The 21,431-nt window shown below is 46.4% G+C and overlaps 1 protein-coding gene across 7 annotated transcripts in view; it reads right to left on the bottom strand.

Annotated features, from left to right (window-relative positions):
* Positions 1 to 21,431, bottom strand: part of LOC106591860 (dedicator of cytokinesis protein 1) — a 723,705-nt gene that overhangs the window by 667,592 nt on the left and 34,682 nt on the right. For 2 of the 7 annotated variants that reach the window (XM_045687698.1, XM_045687691.1), the window contains exons 2-10: positions 15,840 to 15,923; positions 15,373 to 15,413; positions 14,943 to 14,998; positions 11,760 to 11,856; positions 11,254 to 11,402; positions 8,423 to 8,558; positions 5,407 to 5,564; positions 4,649 to 4,730; positions 488 to 623 (exon numbers count right to left, since the gene is read on the bottom strand). In XM_045687698.1, coding sequence (XP_045543654.1) covers positions 488 to 623; positions 4,649 to 4,730; positions 5,407 to 5,564; positions 8,423 to 8,558; positions 11,254 to 11,402; positions 11,760 to 11,856; positions 14,943 to 14,998; positions 15,373 to 15,413; positions 15,840 to 15,923 — 939 coding nt within the window. Of the gene's footprint in view, positions 1 to 487; positions 624 to 4,648; positions 4,731 to 5,406; positions 5,565 to 8,422; positions 8,559 to 11,253; positions 11,412 to 11,759; positions 11,857 to 14,942; positions 15,005 to 15,372; positions 15,414 to 15,839; positions 15,924 to 21,431 lie in introns of all 7 variants that reach the window. The other 5 variants (XM_045687696.1, XM_045687689.1, XM_045687694.1 and 2 more) reach the window with 3 other exon arrangements.

Raw genomic sequence — 21,431 nt, forward strand, 5'->3', positions numbered from 1 at the left:
TTCCAGAATTGCAGCCATTCCGAAACAAGAATAAAGTCTCTAGAAACCAGTGACTTTCAAGCCACACAGTAGAACAGAGCATAGCAATGGAATGAATAGAACTAATATTCCCATTCCAAGTCAACGTTCCGTGATGGGTGGAGTGGTGGCCATATTGATTGTACTGCCAAATGGCAGTGATCTGAGGAGCATCTTCTGTTTGGCTGGAGGGACCTGTACTGTGGGTCCAGTCAGGGATCTGGTAACCAGTGTAGCCTCAAATCCAGACCTGTTTCGTGCCAATATTCCACTCCTTGTACTCCGTATCATATGCTAAACATGTTGGGGATATGACACAGGGTACAATAAGTGGAATGTTAGCACAGACTGGTAGCTAGGCTAGAGAAAAGTTAGCACAAACAGACTGGTACCAAGGCTAGAGAAAAGTTAGCACAAACAGACTGGTACCCAGTTCCAGTAGTCTATACTCCGGCTCCAGACAGTTTACCTGCTACTCCAAAGGGTCTCCTCAGCCCAGAGGTCAGCTTCTTGGTGTTGTTGTCACGTAGCTCCATCCGTCCAACTCTAACAATCTGACACACAAAGCTGATCTTCTCTCTCTTTAAATCCTCACTCCCAAGGTCCTGGAGAACAACGACAACAACAAATAGACTCAGCGGTGGAATTGGAGGAGAAAAACCACCCAAGTCTACCTGTAAACGTCTTGTATTCCTACACAACTTCAGTTACAGCGGGAAACAAATCATTTATAAAAATAGAAATAGAAAATAGAAAGGCAACATTGCAACAATTGTGTAATGATGCTGTTTAATCAGCTTGTTGACATGCCACACCTGTCAGATGGATGGATTAACATGTCAGAGCTTTTTGTGCATACGGAACATTTCTGGGATCTTTTATTTCAGCTCATGAAACATGGGACCAACACTTTACATGTTGTGTTTATATTTCTGTTCAGTGTGGATAGAAGTGTTTCTTAATTGTGGTCCTGGGGACATAAAGGGCTGCACATTTTAGTTCTCCCCGAGTACTATACACCTGACGGAAAGCTAGATGAAAAAGATGAGGTGAACATTTGAACGGGGATGTGTCGTGCCAGGGAACAACAAACAAACCCCTCGTTGGGTCCCCAGGACCAGGATGAGGAAACGCTGAGAAAGAGTAAAGCTATTGTATATTACCATGGAGCTTAGCTGTCCAATTGTTCCTTTACACTACACCCAACACAGTGAATGAGTCAGTATTACCATGGTAACAGTACTGTCCAACTGTTCCTTTACACTACACCCAACACAGTGAATGAGTCAGTATTACCATGGTAACAGTACTGTCCAACTGTTCCTTTACACTACACCCAACACAGTGAATGAGTCAGTATTACCATGGTAACAGCCCAACACAGGAAGCTGCTGAGGGGAGGACGGATCATAATAAATGGCTGGAACGGAGTAAATGGAATGGTTTAAAGCACACAGAAACCATGTGTTTGATACCATTCCATCCAGACATCACTATGAGCCTGTCCTCCCCAATTAAGATGCCACCAGCCCCCTGTGCTGCCAAAGTGCACATTCAAAATTTGACTTATTGTACACAATTCCAGTTACATTGACTCTGAATCATTAGGATGAGGCCAATAAAGACATCATCCGCTATCCAATCTGGTTTTAGTTCCTCATCAAGGCAGATCTGTATATTAGGCTGCAGCAGTAAAACCACCAGGCTGATCTGTTTATTAGGCTGCAGCAGTAACACCACCAGGCTGATCTGTTTATTAGGCTGCAGCAGTAAAACCACCAGGCTGATCTGTTTATTAGGCTGCAGCAGTAACACCACCAGGCTGATCTGTTTATTAGGCTGCAGCAGTAAAACCACCAGGCTGATCTGTTTATTAGGCTGCAGCAGTAACACCACCAGGCTGATCTGTTTATTAGGCTGCAGCAGTAAAACCACCAGGCTGATCTGTTTATTAGGCTGCAGCAGTAACACCACCAAAAGACTGATCTGTTTATTAGGCTGCAGCAGTAACACCACCAGGCTGATCTGTTTATTAGGCTGCAGCAGTAAAACCACCAGGCTGATCTGTTTATTAGGCTGCAGCAGTAAAACCACCACCACCAGGCTGATCTGTTTATTAGGCTGCAGCAGTAACACCACCAGGCTGATCTGTTTATTAGGCTGCAGCAGTAAAACCACCAGGCTGATCTGTTTATTAGGCTGCAGCAGTAAAACCACCAGGCTGATCTGTTTATTAGGCTGCAGCAGTAAAACCACCACCAGGCTGATCTGTTTATTAGGCTGCAGCAGTAAACCCCACCACCAGGCTGATCTGTTTATTAGGCTGCAGCAGTAACACCACCAGGCTGATCTGTTTATTAGGCTGCAGCAGTAAAACCACCACCACCAGGCTGATCTGTTTATTAGGCTGCAGCAGTAACACCACCAGGCTGATCTGTTTATTAGGCTGCAGCAGTAAAACTACCACCACCAGGCTGATCTGTTTATTAGGCTGCAGCAGTAACACTACCAGGCTGATCTGTTTATTAGGCTGCAGCAGTAACACCACCAGGCTGATCTGTTTATTAGGCTGCAGCAGTAAAACCACCACCACCAGGCTGATCTGTTTATTAGGCTGCAGCAGTAACACCGCCAGGCTGATCTGTTTATTAGGCTGCAGCAGTAACACTACCAGGCTGATCTGTTTATTAGGCTGCAGCAGTAACACCACCAGGCTGATCTGTTTATTAGGCTGCAGCAGTAACACTACCAGGCTGATCTGTTTATTAGGCTGCAGCAGTAACACCACCACCAGGCTGATCTGTTTATTAGGCTGCAGCAGTAACACCACCAGGCTGATCTGTTTATTAGGCTGCAGCAGTAACACCACCAGGCTGATCTGTTTATTAGGCTGCAGCAGTAACACCACCAGGCTGATCTGTTTACTAGGCTGCAGCAGTAACAACAACGACAGCGAGCCAGGCTGATCTGTTTACTAGGCTGCAGCAGTAACAACAACGACAGCGAGCCAGGCTGATCTGTTTACTAGGCTGCAGCAGGAACAATAACGACAGCGAGCCAGGCTGATCTGTTTACTAGGCTGCAGCAGGAACAACAACGACAGCGAGCCATGCTGATCTGTTTACTGGGCTGCAGCAGGAACAACAACGACAGCGAGCCAGGCTGATCTGTTTACTAGGCTGCAGCAGGAACAACAACGACAGCGAGCCAGGCTGATCTGTTTACTAGGCTGTAGCAGGAACAACAACGACAGCGAGCCAGGCTGATCTGTTTACTAGGCTGCAGCAGGAACAACAACGACAGCGAGCCAGGCTGATCTGTTTACTAGGCTGCAGCAGGAACAACAACGACAGCGAGCCAGGCTGATCTGTTTACTAGGCTGCAGCAGGAACAACAACGACAGCGAGCCAGGCTGATCTGTTTACTAGGCTGCAGCAGGACCAACAACGACAGCGAGCCAGGCTGATCTGTTTACTAGGCTGCAGCAGGAACAACAACGACAGCGAGCCAGGCTGATCTGTTTACTAGGCTGCAGCAGGAACAACAACGACAGCGAGCCAGGCTGATCTGTTTACTAGGCTGCAGCAGGAACAACAACGACAGCGAGCCAGGCTGATCTGTTTACTAGGCTGTAGCAGGAACAACAACGACAACAGCGAGCCAGGCTGATATGTTTACTAGGCTGCAGCAGGAACAACAACGACAGCGAGCCAGGCTGATCCGTTTACTAGGCTGCAGCAGGAACAACAACGACAGCGAGCCAGGCTGATCTGTTTACTAGGCTGCAGCAGGAACAACAACGACAGCGAGCCAGGCTGATCTGTTTACTAGGCTGTAGCAGGAACAACAACGACAGCGAGCCAGGCTGATATGTTTACTAGGCTGCAGCAGGTTCAACAACGACAGCGAGCCAGGCTGATCTGTTTACTAGGCTGCAGCAGGAACAACAACGACAGCGAGCCAGGCTGATCTGTTTACTAGGCTGCAGCAGGAACAACAACGACAGCGAGCCAGGCTGATCTGTTTACTAGGCTGTAGCAGGAACAACAACGACAGCGAGCCAGGCTGATCTGTTTACTAGGCTGCAGCAGGAACAACAACGACAGCGAGCCAGGCTGATCTGTTTACTAGGCTGCAGCAGGAACAACAACGACAGCGAGCCAGGCAGGGCTGAGAGTTAAGGCAGGGCTGAGAGTTAAGGCAGCAGTTTTCGCCCCCAAATTGCTTTAACTCCCTATTTAATTGTGTCCATGGTTCATGTCCTGCTGTGATCCATGCTGTGCCGCCAGTGTAGCGAGCGGAGCAGCAAGTAGCGGGCGCCAACTTGCTCGTCGTACGTAGGCGCTTGGTAACCCGGCTGCCCTTGGCCAGCCATTAGTAGAGAGGTGACATTTGACAAACAAGCCGGTTCGCTCTGGGTCGTTCTCTTTCTTTCAAAGCCGGGGAGCTTCACAAACACCTCCCCCTCAAACAGGGGGGTACACGCACGCACGCACACGCACGCACACACACACACGCACACCCCTCATGACAGGGCTGGGTAAACACACACACACACACACCAACACCCCTCATGACAGGTCTGGGTAAACAAGCATGCAGAAGCAGCCAACACTCTACATATACTTACGGTGAAGACTGATCTCAGGTTATGGAGCTGGTCTATGTCTTTGACCAGGCCTTGACTGGACCATCGCACCAGGTAATTCTCACTGGAAGGGGAAGAACCAACATGAACCTTTTAACTTTACAATCTGGCATCACAAATCAACTCTCTAGTCTCTTGATGAACAAATGATAATCAACTGACTAATGTCGTACACAGGTGAGACATTTCATAAACACTATTTGTTGCTGTAAATCCTGGAACAATAGCAAATCCCCAGGCAGGCTAGCAGCTGGGTCTGTTCTGTAACGTTCCTGGCTCTGGACTCAGGCCTAGGACAATACTATTCCCATGATTCAGAGGTTTTCCAGAAATCCTGATGAGAGCATTCCCAGAATAGTGAGGAAATAAGCAGGGGGGAATCCTCCAACTGGGATTTCAGGAAAACCTGGGAAATTTGAGAAAGTGTCCAGAACTCTTGCGACCCTTGGCTTACCTGATAAACTTTAACCCTCAGAGGGTCATAGAGGAACATACCTGATGACCTTTAACCTTAAAAGGAATAAACCACTCAAAACTACTAACTCCTATAATTTACAGTTAAATAAAAACAATATTTTTTTGTTCGTTATAATAAGGTTGGTAGTAACTTGTGAAAATCGTTGCGGAAATCTGTTGAAGCTCAAGTCGACTACAAAACCCACAATGCAACGCTCTCCCTATGGGCTCTATGTACTGTACATGATGACCTTTAACCCTATGATGTCATAGAGGTTACATACCTGATGAACTTTGACTCAACAGGGTCGTAGAGCGACATGAGGACCTCTGCATCTTCTCCGATCTTACACACCACGTTCTTCAGGGTGACGAATAGAGCGAAGGACGGGGTCTGGGCGAACTTGGCCTGCCTGCTCAGATCTACATTCTGTTTCTGAGACTGTCCCAGGGAGAGGAGGAGGAGGAAACAGAGATGTTGTATTTAATACAGGAGTCCAGTAGTCTTCACTAGCCTTACTGTCATTTCATCTGGGCCACGGGGCTATGAAGGTTAAAGAAGGTTGAGAATCACAAACACAAAAGAGACATTTGAAGGTGACTCTTAGCTAGTTTTCAGCACTGAGGATGGACACAGTGACTGGACTGTTATTCCCCATCAGTCAGACCCATCTTAGTTAGACTGGACTGTTATTCTCCATCAGTCAGACCCATCTTCATTAGACTGGACTGTTATTCCCCATCAGTCAGACCCATTTTCATTAGACTGGACAGTGACTGGACTACTACTCCTTCAAGACTGTTGGAAAAGCATTCCAGGTGAAGCTGGTTGAGAGAATGCCAAGAGTGTGCAAATCTGTCATCAAGACAAAGGGTGGCTACTTTGAAGAATCTCAAATATAAAATATATTTTGATTTGTTTACCACTTCTTTGGTTACTACATGATTCAATATGTGTTATTTCATAGTTTATGTCTTCACTATTATTCTACAATGTAGAAAATAGTAAAAAATGAAGAAAAACCCTGAATGCGACAATGACCGGCAGTGTATGTGACAATGACCGGGAGTGTATGTGACAATGACCGGCAGTGTATGTGACAATGACCGGCAGTGTATGTGACAATGACCGGCAGTGTATGTGACAATGACCGGCAGTGTATGTGACAATGACCGGCAGTGTATGTGACAATGACCGGCAGTGTATGTGATAATGACCGGCAGTGTATGTGATAATGACCGGGAGTGTATGTGATAATGACTGGTAGTGTATAGGATAATGACTGGTAGTGTATGTGATAATGACTGGTAGTGTATGTGATAATGACTGGTAGTGTATGTGATAATGATTGGTAGTGTAGGGGCATCTGAAAGAACACATTAACATTCATGGTGATGACCTGAGAACATGTAATATTGCTCCATGTTGACGCAAAGACAGAGATGGAAAGGTCACACAAGATGACTCCTCATAGCTGAAGGGCACTTAACCAATTTAGAGTCACTTCATAGGCTGAGCCCCAAATGGCACCATAATCCCTATAGGGCCCTGGTCAAAAGTAGTGCTTTATATAGGGAATAGGGTGCAATTTAGGATGCAGATTCAGGGAGGAGGAGGAGAGAATGGCAGGGGAGAGGATGTGACTGGGAGAGAGAGAGTAGAAGAGAGGAGGTGGCAGGGAGAGAGAGAGAGAGAGGAGGTGGCAGGGAGAGAGAGAGAGAGGAGGGGGCGGGAGAGAGAGAGAGAGGAGGTGGCGGGAGAGAGAGAGAGAGGAGGGGGCGGGGAGAGAGAGAGAGAGGAGGTGGCGGGGAGAGAGAGAGAGAGGAGGCGGGGAGAGAGAGAGGAGGTGGCGGGGGAGAGAGAGAGGAGGTGGCGGGGAGAGAGAGAGGAGGTGGCGGGGAGAGAGAGAGGAGGTGGCGGGGAGAGAGAGGAGGTGGCGGGGAGAGAGAGGAGGTGGCGGGGAGAGAGAGGAGGTGGCGGGGAGAGAGAGGAGGTGGCGGGGAGAGAGAGAGGAGGTGGCGGGGAGAGAGAGGAGGTGGCGGGGAGAGAGAGGAGGTGGCGGGGAGAGAGAGGAGGTGGCGGGGAGAGAGAGAGGAGGTAGCGGGGAGAGAGAGAGGAGGTAGCGGGGAGAGAGAGGGGAGGTGGCAGGGAGAGAGAGAAAAGAGGTGGCAGGGAGAGAGAAAAGAGGTGGCAGGGAGAGAGAGAGGAGATGGCGGGGAGAGAGAGGGGAGGTGGCAGGGAGAGAGAGAGGAGGTGGCAGGGAGAGAGAGAGGAGGTGGCAAGGAGAGAGAGAGGAGATGGCAGGGAGAGAGGTGGTGGCAGGGAGAGAGAGGAGAAGAGAGGAGATGGCAGGGAGAGAGGAGGTGGCAGGGAGAGAGAGGAGGTGGCAGGGAGAGAGAGGAGAGGACTGGGAGAGAGAGGAGAGGACTGGGAGAGAGAGGAGAGGACTGGGAGAGAGAGGAGAGGACTGGGAGAGAGAGGAGAGGACTGGGAGAGAGAGGAGAGGACTGGGAGAGAGAGGAGAGGACTGGGAGAGAGAGGAGAGGACTGGGAGAGAGAGGAGAGGACTGGGAGAGAGAGGAGAGGACTGGGAGAGAGAGGAGGTGGCTGGGAAAGAGAGGAGGTGGCTGGGAAAGAGAGGAGGTGGCTGGGAAAGAGAGGAGGTGGCTGGGAAAGAGAGGAGGTGGCTGGGAAAGAGAGGAGGTGGCTGGGAAAGAGAGGAGGTGGCTGGGAAAGAGAGGAGGTGGCTGGGAGAAAGAGGAGAAGAGAGGAGGTGGCAGGGAGAGAGAGGAGGTGGCAGGGAGAGAGAGAGGAGGGTCGGGAGAGAGAGTAGGAGAGGAGGTGGCGGGGAGAGAGAGGAGGTGGCAGGGAGAGAGAGAGGAGGGTCGGGAGAGAGACTAGGAGAGGAGGTAGCAGGGAGAGAGAGAGAAGAGGGTCGGGAGAGACTAGGAGAGGAGGTGGCAGGGAGAGAGATGGCAGATGTTCATGACGTGTCACATACAGGAGGTGAGAGGGAGAAGGCCTGAATAGAACACAGCAGTACATCATCTCACACAGAGAATCTCATTCCACATCGCTATCTCTCACTGGGGAGACCATGAGGCAAAATGGGATGTTTTATTTGTTTTATTTGTTATTTTCTGTAACATATCGTTGACGTGATGTTCTGCTTGCTCGTTGGGAGCGAGGCCAGGTTACTGTAAAATCGCTGCTGATGTAAATAGGGGTTTATAAACGAATATGATTGATTGATTAATGAAGTGAATAAAGTGATTGATGTCTGACTCTCTGAAGTTGACCTTTTCCTCTTGGATCCTGTCCTCTATCTGTTTGGAGGCAGCTTCATGGGCTCTGAAGAGAGAGACGGTGCTGGTAGAGTCGGGGTCCAAGATGTTGCCATCTTTATCTCTCACCACAAGGTCTAGATCCAGGTACCTGATATACAAGGAGAGGGAGAGGGAAGAGAGAGGGAGGACAGAGAGAGAGGGAGGAGAGAGAGAGGGAGGGAGGGAGGAGAGAGAGGGAGGAGAGAGAGGGAGGAGAGGGAGGGGAGAGAGGAGAGAGAGGGAGGAGAGATATTTTTCCCTCAGATTACTCAGACCCACAAAGCATTCGAAAACAAACCCAATTTTGATAAACTCCCATATCTACTGGGTGAAATACCACAGTGTGCCATCACAGCAGCAAGATGTGTGACCTGTTGCCACAAGAAAAGGTCAACCAGTGAAGAACAAACAATATTGTAAATACAACCCATATTTATGCTTATTTATTTTTCCCTTTTGTACTTTAACCATTTGCACATCGTTACAACACTGTATATAGACATAATATGACATTTGGAGTGGGAGAGAGGAGAGACAGAAGGAGAAGGAGAGAGAGAGAAAAGGAGAAAGGAGAGGCAGCGAGAGAGAGGAGAGGCAGAGAGAGAGAGAGAGGAGAGGCAGAGAGAGAGAGAGAGGAGAGGCAGAGAGAGAGAGAGAGGAGAGGCAGAGAGAGAGAGAGAGAGAGAGAGAGAGAGAGAGAGAGAGAGAGAGAGAGAGAGAAAGGAGAAAGGCGAGGCAGAGAGAGAGTAGAAAGGCGAGGCAGAGAGAGAGAGTAGAAAGGCGAGGCAGAGAGAGAGAGTAGAAAGGCGAGGCAGAGAGAGAGAGAGGGGAGAAAGGCGAGGCAGAGAGAGAGAGAGGGGAGAAAGGAGAGGCAGAGAGAGAGAGAGGAGAAAGGCGAGGCAAAGAGAGAGAGAGGGGAGAAAGGAGAGGCAGAGTGAGGGAGAAAGGAGAGGCAGAGAGAGAGAGGCAGAGAGAGAGAGAGAGAGAGAGAGAGAGAGGGGAGAAATGAGAGGCAGAAAGAGAGGGAGAAATGAGAGACAGAAAGAGAGGGAGAAGGAGAAAGGGCGAGAGAGAGCAGACAGCCAACATCACATTGCTTTTGCTACTGCCTGGGCCTTTTGCCTTCTCATAAAAAACACCCGTCACACAGAGAGATAAGAAGGTTGGCAGAGTAGGAGGAAAGAGGGAGGGAGGGAAAGAATCAGAGAGATAGAGCAGAGAAAAACGGAGAGAGTCAGATGGGGAGAGTCAGACGGAGAGAGAGAGAGAAAAGAGAGAAGAGGTAGTCTACACAGCAGTGAAGTGAACAGGGCTCATCTGAAGGACAGATCCGACAGACTCTCCACTCATCTGGTCAGACTCAGAGGAGCGGGGAGCTGAGGAGCGGGGGAGACGGCGTGTATGAGCCAAACCCCCGGGCAGAGACAGCGGGGGAGACTGAGGAGCAGGGAGGTGGCTTATATGAGCCAAACCCCCGGGCAGAGACAGACAGAAAAATAAGAGGACCTTTCAATTTCTGAACAGGGAGTGTGAGATGCTGGGCTTCCTCCCGCTCTTCTTTTCCTCTCTTCCTCCATCTCTAGAGCTCTGTTTTCAGCTCCACCTCTTCCTCCATCTCTAGAGCTCTGTTTTTCAGCTCCACCTCCATCTCTAGAGCTGTTTTTCAGCTCCTCCTCCATCTCTAGAGCTCTGTTTTTCAGCTCTTCCTCCTCCATCTCTAGAGCTCTGTTTTTCAGCTCCACCATCTCTAGAGCTCTGTTTCCAGCTCCTCCATCTCTAGAGCTCTGTTTTTCAGCTCCTCCATCTCTAGAGCTCTGTTTTTCAGCTCCACCTCCTCCATCTCTGGAGCTCTGTTTTTCAGCTCCACCTCCTCCATCTCTAGAGCTCTGTTTTTCAGCTCCACCATCTCTAGAGCTTTGTTTTTCAGCTCCTCTTCCATCTCTAGAGCTCTGTTTTTCAGCTCCTCCTCCATCTCTAGAGCTCTGTTTTTTAGCTCCTCCTCCATCTCTAGAGCTCTGTTTTTCAGCTCCTCCTCCATCTCTAGAGCTCTGTTTTTCAGCTCCTCCTCCATCTCTAGAGCTGTTTTTTCAGCTCCTCCTCCATCTCTAGAGCTCTGTTTTTCAGCTCCTCCATCTCTAGAGCTCTGTTTTTCAGCTGCCACAGAATCCTACTCAGGGGTGAACGGTGCTGGGAGCTAATCTATGTATTCCACTCTGCTCCCCTGCCAAAGACAATTCTCCACCTCGCAGTGTTGGAACTGTCATCACACCAGGGAAGCCCAGCTCACCCCGTCCATTTCCAGCTCATTTTCTGGACCACAAAAGACCACTGAAGGCCCGGCAATAGGCACCATAGTGTGTGATGGACTACAGCAGTAACTAAACCCCTATGATTTAGGCTTAACTTACCTGCTAAAATAGGGGTTAAAGGCCCAGCGCAGTCAAAAATGTGATTTACCTGTATTTTATATATATATATTTCCACACTATGGAGGATGGAATAATGCTGGGAAAATTATAATAATGCCCTTTTATTGTAGGAGCTGTTTGGACAGACCGCCTGACATGTCAGCCTGTTGTGGTGGGATGGAGGTTTGGCCTGCCTGGTGACATCACTAACTAGTTAGTTAATAGACCAATAAGAAAGATCGTTCCAAACCTCTCTGCCAATAACAGCTAGTTTTCCCCTCCCCACTCAGACCGCTACCAGACAGTCCTAGTAAAATCACTGCTTGAGAAATGTCTCTTTCATAAGGTACTTAATTGAGAGACAGAGACAAAGACAGAGAGACAGCAGTTCCTTACTTGTTCCCGTAGTCGATCTTAGAGGTGACTCTCTGTTTAAGCTCAGTCAGCTCGTCTTGCGGGAGCGTCCCTGACAGGATCTGAGATCGCCACTCGATCAGGTCATAGATCATGTCCCTGACGGAGTTAAACATCTCACGCCTGTCCCCCTGTAACACCAGCACACACACAACCACACACACCTCATGTAGAATCTGTCCCAACACTCAATGACAGAGACGATAAAGAAGTCACTTTCGTTTAGTGTTTACCATCCAACATTCGACAAGGCACATCTGAGTGATGTGGTTGCAGGTTCATGTGGACAATGAGATTGTTCATGTGGACAACCACAGACAAGAGACAAACCCACACACTGCTCATGGGGACAAGAGACAAACCCACACACTGCTCATGGGGACAAGAGACAAACCCACACACTGCTCATGGGGACAATGAGGTAACTTCAGAAGAGAGAGATTAGGCGTGTAGATACGGCGTGTAGATACGTGACTCACTCTACTCACCACGTAGAGGTCTCTCCATATGGAAGCCCACTCCCGCAGAGTGGTGGTGACCTCCTGGACCAGAGGCAGCTCGTTGGGAATCACCGTCTCCTTGTGCCTGAAAATACAGACAGATTGTCATGTGTAATCCACCCACTGACTAAGGCTGTCACCCGAAACACATCCGTTTTCTCTGACCCTCTGCTGCTTGTTAAAACACATTGAAACATAAAGCATCACAGAGTGGGATGGTTTTTAATGTGATCCAGTAGAGGCCTTCTGAACGCAGCAACTACAATAATGTGTTACTCTTAACTGTTGAGTCAATTCCTCATTCTAATTACACACGACAACAGCCAGGGATGGGTTACACACGATAACAGCCAGGGATGGGTTACACACGATAACAGCCAGGGATGGGTTACACACGATAACAGCCAGGGATGGGTTACACACGACAACAGCCAGGGATGGGTTACACACGACAACAGCCAGGGATGGGTTACACACGACAACAGCCAGGGATGGGTTACACACGACAACAGCCAGGGATGGGTTACACACGACAACAGCCAGGGATGGGTTACACACGACAACAGCCAGGGATGGGTTACACACGACAACAGCCAGGGATGGGTTACACACGACAACAGCCAGGGATGGGTTACACACGACAACAGCCAGGGATGGGTTACACATGACAACAACAGCCAATGATGGGTTACACATGACAACAGCCAGGGATGGGTTACAGACGACAACAGCCAGGGATGGGTTACACACGATAACAGCCAGGGATGGGTTACACACGATAACAGCCAGGGATGGGTTAAACACGATAACAGCCAGGGATGGGTTACACATGATAACAGCCAGTGATGGGTTACATATGATAACAACAACAGCCAGGGATGGGTTACACATGATAACAGCCAGTGATGGGTTACATATGATAACAACAACAGCCAGGGATGGGTTACACATGACAACAACCAGTGATGGGTTACATATGATAACAGTCAAAGACTACAGGGATGGGTTACACATGAGTGGATCTAGACAGTCATCCCTCTCTCCATTCATCCATCCATCGAGAGAAGGGAGGGAGAGATCAAGGGATGGGAAACACAGTCTGTGGATGCAGACAGTCACCTCCCCTTTCATCCATCCATCCATCCATCATTTTAAATAAGAGCGGGATGGGATGACGACATGAGGCATTAGATGAGAGAAATAAGAAAACATGACTAAAACACTATTGTCCCTCTAGAAGCTGTAACCTATATGTTATACAGAGTACTCTACTGTCCCTCTAGAAGCTGTAACCTATATATTATACAGAGTACTCTACTGTCCCTCTAGAAGCTGTAACCTATATATTATACAGAGTACTCTACTGTCCCTCTAGAAGCTGTAACCTATATGTTATACAGTGTAATCTTTTTTTTAAAATCAATATTTCACATTACAGACATCTATTGATCCTTGAGTTTACTGGCATAAAAGCTGGATTCCGACTGGTTTTAATTGGAATTCTAATTAGTCTCACACTGTATACTGACTACTATGGCCTTTTAAAACAAAATGTGACATTTATTTCTGACAAAAATATCCTCGACAAAACTACTTTGAAACTACTTCCTTCAGTTGATTACGTCACAGCTTAAAAGGTTTTTCCAGATGTAGGTTGTTCTTATGAAAATGAAATACTAATGGGTCGTGATCTGATTGCTGATTTGTGCTGTGATGCCTTCAAAGAAGCCGTGCAAACCAGTGAGGAAGGGTCACGTATCACTACGTCACACCACAACCAAATACTCCACAACCTAGCAATTACTCATATTCCAGTATCCTGGTCCCAGATCTGATCTCACTAGGCTGGAACCAGATCTGTTTCTGTCCTCTTGAATTGACATGGCATGACAATGGGAGTAGCTCAGTGTTTCCCAAACTCGGTCCTGGGGACCCTGAGGGGTGCGCATTTAGTTTTTTGCCCTAGCACTACACCGCCGATTCAATTAGTCAACGCTAAATGATAAGTTTGTTATTTGAATCAGCTGTGTAGTACTAGGACAAAAAACAAACGTTCCCCCCCTTAGGGGCCCCAGGACCGAGTTTGGGAAACACTGGAGTAGGCAAAAGAACAAACAGATCTGGGACCAGGGCTAGTGAGATCAGATCTGGGACCAGGCTAGGTGAGATCAGATCTGGGACCAGGCTAGGTGAGATCAGATCTGGGACCAGGCCTAGCGAGATCAGATCTGGGACCAGGCCTAGCGAGATCAGATCTGGGACCAGGCCTAGCGAGATCAGATCTGGGACCAGGCCTAGCGAGATCAGATCTGGGACCAGGCCTAGGCGAGATCAGATCTGGGACCAGGCCTAGCAAGATCAGATCTGGGACCAGGCCTAGCGAGATCAGATCTGGGACCAGGCCTAGCGAGATCAGATCTGGGACCAGGCCTAGCGAGATCAGATCTGGGACCAGGCCTAGCGAGATCAGATCTGGGACCAGGCCTAGCGAGATCAGATCTGGGACCAGGCCTAGCGAGATCAGATCTGGGACCAGGGCTAGTTTACAACAACTACACAAGTAGAAGGTGGAAGCAATCGTCTCAAATTGCCCACAATCCCCAAATAATTCAGTAGGATACCATTGGAAGCAGCACTAGAGCCATGGCTGAGTACAAGTCTCATATATCAGTCCCCACTGGAGACCAGGGTTCAAACCCTGGAACCACCTTTTCTATACGAGTCACGACTGGAGACCAGGGTTCAAACCCTGGAACCACCTTTTCTATACGAGTCACGACTGGAGACCAGGGTTCAATCCCCGGAACCACCTTTTCTATACGAGTCCCGACTGGAGACCAGGGTTCAATCCCCGGAACCACCTTTCTATACGAGTCCCAACTAGAGACCAGGGTTCAATCCCTGGAACCACCTTTTCTATACGAGTCGCGACTGGAGACCAGGGTTCAATCTCCGGAACCAACTTTTCTATACGAGTCCCGACTGGAGACCAGGGTTCAATCCCTGGAACCACCTTTTCTATACGAGTCGCGACTGGAGACCAGGGTTCAATCCCTGGAACCACCTTTCACTCCATTTCTGCCACCAGCCTGCCTCCCCATTTGATTTCCATGTTGTCTCAATAAAGTGTTAAAAATATCCTGAAACAAAATTAACAGAATCAGCACTGACCCATTGCCTTCAACGGTGGCCTCCTTGAGGTGTATGTAACAGGCAGGAAAGATCCCCTGGAACAGAAGGCGGGAAAAACAGGACACACAGTAAATAGATTGATAGGCGGTAGAAAGCCTGAACTTGTTTTGATTTCAGATCGGTCATTTCAAGAGGTTAAATGACATCCTGATTCCATTGCATAGCAGAAGAGAAGGGTGGAAAGAAAGGACACACAAACACTGATACAAAATAATATTGGATTTGTTATCGACATTACACCATATTAACATCATAGTATATAACATTATGACTAACAAAGACTTAGCTGAACTTGTTTTGATTTCAGCCGGTCATTTCAGATGTTGGAATGACACTCCAACACCCCTGAATAGACGAAGGGAACAGCTGAGATGAAGCTACACCGCTGAATGTAAAAATATCAACTCACTTTCTTGGACTTCCTCCTCAGCCTGTGTCCTCTGTACCAGCCTGGAGGTGAAGACAACAGGACATATTACACGGCAAAGGAAACAACACCTAGTATGTGGACTGTGTCATCAGTTAGTGTGTTCCTACCTTCATACGTCTCTAGTATGTGGACTGTGTCATCAGTTAGTGTGTTCCTACCTTCATACGTCTCTAGTATGTGGACTGTGTCATCAGTTAGTGTGTTCCTACCTTCATACGTCTCTAGTATGTGGACTGTGTCATCAGTTAGTGTGTTCCTACCTTCATACGTCTCTAGTATGTGGACTGTGTCATCAGTTAGTGTGTTCCTACCTCTGTTTGGACTGTGTCATCATGTGTGTTCCTACCTTATCGTCTCTAGTATGTGGACTGTGTCATCAGTTAGTGTGTTCCTACCTTCATACGTCTCTAGTATGTGGACTGTGTCATCAGTTAGTGTGTTCCTACCTTCATACGTCTCTAGTATGTGGACTGTGTCCCCTATCTGTAGTGACAGCTCCTCGTCTCCACGGACATCGTAATTATAGATTGCTGAGGGGAGAGAAGAAGAGGATATTGAAGGACAGGAAAAGGCAATAGGACATGTGTCTCCTGCGTGGCAGGATGGTTGTGTGGGCGTCATACTAAAACATTAGCAGCAGCCAAGCTCACAGAACGACACATATCATGTCTGCTGCAAACACAGTCATCAACACCCTGGACACTAACAACATTAACAACATAGCATATGTTCTACCACACACACACACACACACACACCACTTCCAACAAGGTCGGGGAGGACTCTACCTCTCCTCTCCTGCTGGGGGAAGGATGCCATGCGGGGCCCCGGGCGATGGGATTACTTTAGCAAGGTGAATGACAGCATAATTAAAAGGGCCTTGTCACCACAGGTATCCCTCCACCCCACCAGGCAGGTATATTTAACAGAATTAACTTGTCCTCGTACGTCTACAGGAGCTTATGCTGCACAGACACAATGAACTGAGACTCAGGCTCAGCCCACATTGCACACTATTCCCTACATAGTTCACTATTTCTGACCAGAGACCTATGGACCCTGGTCAAAAGTAGTGCACTGCATAGGGAATAGGGTGCCATTTGAGACGCAGACATAGGCATGAAGGGATGAATTTGCAATCGCAACAAATAATCTGCTCAGACCTAAACAAGGATAAAAAGCAGTGCCATAAATTCTCAGACAACCTAAAGATTCCTAGATGGCCTTCCAGACTCCCTCCACCTACCCAAGGATGTCAGAGTAGAAACCTTGGTTAGGTGGTTAACTGATTTATCTAAATGTAAGGTTGCGTAATACCCGCACGTCTAAAAACAAAACATTTGTCACAGGAAATGAGCTCCCTGGTAGACAGAAAATACCCGAGCCCTGAAGCTAGCATCCAGAACACTGGAAAGGAAATGGCCGCTACACCAAACAGGAAGTCTTCCGACTAGCTTGGAAAGACAGTACCATGCAGTATCAAAGAGCCCTCACAGCTGCTCGATCAGCCTAGTTTTTCCAACCTGATTGAGGAGAATAAAAACAATATAAAAAAAATACGTTTTGATACTGTCACAAAGATAACGAAAAATCAGCATTCCTCAAGTGAGGATGGCCTTCACTTCAGCAGTGATGAATTCATGAACTTATTTGAGGATAAAATCATGATCATTAGAAAGCAAATGTAAAACAATGTTGCCTATATCGAATCTCTCATTCGTCTTAAACATGTTAGAAAAAGCTGTTGCTCAGCAACTCACTGCCTTCCTGAAGACAAACAATGTACAGGAAACACTTCAGTCTGGTTTTAGACCCCATCATAGTACTGAGACCACACTCGTGAAGAATCTTGACTAGAACCAAAAAATGTGATCATATTACTCCAGTGCATTTGTGACCTGGAATCATTTGACTGGCCCTGAAATGATTTGTTACCAGTCCAGTATCAATCAATCAGCAACCTCCATATTATAAAGGAGGAGAGTTCCTTGAAATGTAATCAAATCCCTTCCACTGCCTGCCTCGTTTCATTCCACACAACAACAACATGGCACCCTAGTCCTTACATAGTTCACTACTTCCCTATAGGGCCCTGGTCCAAGGTAGTGCACTACGTAGGGAATAGGGTACCACTTTGGGCTAAGGGTTGTTGTTTTTATTTCCCTTCCTGGAACAATCTTGCAGCGAGCCCAGAGAAGCTACCAGAACACAGTGAGAGGGAGACTTTGTGTTAGTGGTGCGCGGGTCAGCTGTTTGTTCACACGCAGCTGTCTAATAACCCCTCTGTAACCAGCGGACTATAATGTGAGGCCTGCCGCAGACCATAACCTGATAATATGGAAAATGTCCTGTAGGCTACAGTCAGAGATGGCAGAACCACGATTCTTTTAGCTTAAGATATGTTTCTGCTTCTAAAATTGCTGACATTTTATTTATTAGTCGATTAAATACATGCAGCTTCTCTTCTGTCATTTCTCGTTGCCCTAGAAGACTAAATGAACCCTTGCTCACCTGGATAAAATGACATAAACCGATAGAAAGAACGCTTTAATCTAGCTGACATTGGTAAAGTTCTGTGATCTCTGCTTCTTTCGTGGACCAAAGACATTCACAGAACAGGGAGAAAAATGCAATAACTAAAAGATACAAAAGATTATATATTCTCTGTGCAAAATGTCCAAATGACATCCGTTTGACCGGTTGTATGGACATAGAAAGCTGTGTGAATGACAGGTGTTTCTGATAAGATTTCAGTTGGGCCAGGATGCATATTTATATGGTTGAAATACTAATCAGCTTCTATGATGCTGATAGAGGTAGATACCATCTGTAGAGGTGTTAACTACTATCAGCTTCTATGATGCTGATAGAGATAGATACCATCTGTAGAGGTGTTAACTACTATCAGCTTCTATGATGCTGATAGAGATAGATACCATCTGTAGAGGTGTTAACTACTATCAGCTTATATGATGCTGATAGAGATATTAGTTAACACCTCTACAGATGGTATCTATCAGCTTCTATGATGCTGATAGAGATAGATACCATCTGAAGAGATGTTAACTACTATCAGCTTCTATGATGCTGATAGAGATAGATACCATCTGTAGAGGTGTTAACTCCACATTCATATTCTCTCAAGATGCAGAAAGAAATCCTATTTCGCCACTCCTGTTTCCAAATCAAAATGAGGTCTACATTTGATGTATCATTTTACTGAAAGAAATGCTTAAATCTGCAAAAACGACGCATGGCCATCGTATTTCTGTTTATCATAGAAACATATGTAGCTAGCTATATTTCCTAATTTTTATCATAGAAACATATGTAGCTAGCTATATTTCCTAATGTTTATCATAGAAACATATGTAGCTAGCTATATTTCCTAATGTTTATCATTGAAACATATGTAGCTAGCTATATTTCCTAATGTTTATCATAGAAACAAAATGTAGCTAGCTATATTTCCTAATGTTTATCATAGAAACAAAATGTAGCTAGCTATATTTCCTAATGTTTATCATTGAAACATATGTAGCTAGCTATATTTCCTAGTGTTCTGCTTGAAGTTAATCTAGTTTTTTAGCTGAAAAAAATTAAAATAACTAGAGAAAAGTGGCTCCACATCAGTCAGAGTACTGTTTGCTGATAGAAAGCCAGTTCCTGGATGCAGGAATTTTATTGACAACGAGAGCGTATTATTACAATGAGAAGCAATTCAGATCTGTATTTACAAAACTCAGCAAGATATTTTTTATGAGTTTTGTATATTTTTCCTTTGTGAAAAACGTAGAATTCTCTGTAATCCTGCCAGGATATAACCATGGGACTGCCGGTTATGAGTCAACCCATGCATCACTACTGTCTGTCTGTACCCTGTAACAATGGGCTGAGCGAAACGAGTTCAGTGTGCGTGTGAGAAACAGAAGGAACCTACAGGGGACAGTAAAAACTAAACTAACAGAAGGAACCTACAGGGGGGAGTAAAAACTAAACTAACAGAAGGAACCTACAGGGGGGAGTAAAAACTAAACTAACAGAAGGAACCTACAGGGGACAGTAAAAACTAAACTAACAGAAGGAACCTACAGGGGGGAGTAAAAACTAAACTAACAGAAGGAACCTACAGGGGACAGTAAATACTAAACTAACAGAAGGACCCTACAGGGGGGAGTAAAAACTAAACTAACAGAAGGAACCTACAGGGGACAGTAAATACTAAACTAACAGAAGGAACCTACAGGGGGGAGTAAAAACTAAACTAACAGAAGGAACCTACAGGGGACAGTAAATACTAAACTAACAGAAGGACCCTACAGGGGGGAGTAAAAACTAAACTAACAGAAGGAACCTACAGGGGACAGTAAATACTAAACTAACAGAAGGAACCTACAGGGGACAGTAAATACTAAACTAACAGAAGGAACCTACAGGGGACAGTAAATACTAAACTAACAGAAGGACCCTACAGGGGGGAGTAAAAACTAAACTAACAGAAGGAACCTACAGGGGACAGTAAAAACTAAACTAACAGAAGGAACCTACAGGGGACAGTAAAAACTAAACTAACAGAAGGAACCTACAGGGGACAGTAAAAACTAAACTAACAGAAGGAACCTACAGGGGGGAGTAAAAACTAAACTAACAGAAGGAACCTACAGGGGACAGTAAAAACTAAACTAACAGAAGGACCCTACAGGGGACAGTAAAAACTAAACTAACAGAAGGAACCTACAGGGGACAGTAAAAACTAAACTAACAGAAGGAACCTACAGGGGACAGTAAAAACTAAACTAACAGAAGGAACCTACAGGGGACAGTAAATACTAAACTAACAGAAGGACCCTACAGGGGGGAGTAAAAACTAAACTAACAGAAGGAACCTACAGGGGACAGTAAAAACTAAACTAACAGAAGGACCCTACAGGGGACAGTAAATACTAAACTAACAGAAGGAACCTACAGGGGGGAGTAAAAACTAAACTAACAGAAGGAACCTACAGGGGGGAGTAAAAACTAAACTAACAGAAGGACCCTACAGGGGACAGTAAATACTAAACTAACAGAAGGAACCTACAGGGGACAGTAAAAACTAAACTAACAGAAGGAACCTACAGGGGACAGTAAAAACTAAACTAACAGAAGGAACCTACAGGGGACAGTAAAAACTAAACTAACAGAAGGAACCTACAGGGGACAGTAAAAACTAAACTAACAGAAGGAACCTACAGGGGACAGTAAAAACTAAACTAACAGAAGGAACCTACAGGGGACAGTAAAAACTAAACTAACAGAAGGAACCTACAGGGGGGAGTAAAAACTAAACTAACAGAAGGAACCTACAGGGGACAGTAAAAACTAAACTAACAGAAGGAACCTACAGGGGACAGTAAAAACTAAACTAACAGAAGGAACCTACAGGGGACAGTAAATACTAAACTAACAGAAGGAACCTACAGGGGACAGTAAATACTAAACTAACAGAAGGAACCTACAGGGGACAGTAAATACTAAACTAACAGAAGGAACCTACAGGGGACAGTAAAAACTAAACTAACAGAAGGAACCTACAGGGGACAGTAAAAACTAAACTAACAGAAGGAACCTACAGGGGGGAGTAAAAACTAAACTAACAGAAGGAACCTACAGGGGACAGTAAATACTAAACTAACAGAAGGAACCTACAGGGGACAGTAAATACTAAACTAACAGAAGGACCCTACAGGGGACAGTAAATACTAAACTAACAGAAGGACCCTACAGGGGGGAGTAAAAACTAAACTAACAGAAGGAACCTACAGGGGACAGTAAATACTAAACTAACAGAAGGAACCTACAGGGGACAGTAAATACTAAACTAACAGAAGGAACCTACAGGGGACAGTAAATACTAAACTAACAGAAGGACCCTACAGGGGACAGTAAATACTAAACTAACAGAAGGACCCTACAGGGGGGAGTAAAAACTAAACTAACAGAAGGACCCTACAGGGGACAGTAAATACTAAACTAACAGAAGGACCCTACAGGGGACA

This window comes from Salmo salar, chromosome ssa01 (genome assembly GCF_905237065.1).
Source record: "Salmo salar chromosome ssa01, Ssal_v3.1, whole genome shotgun sequence".
NCBI lineage: Eukaryota > Metazoa > Chordata > Actinopteri > Salmoniformes > Salmonidae > Salmo > Salmo salar.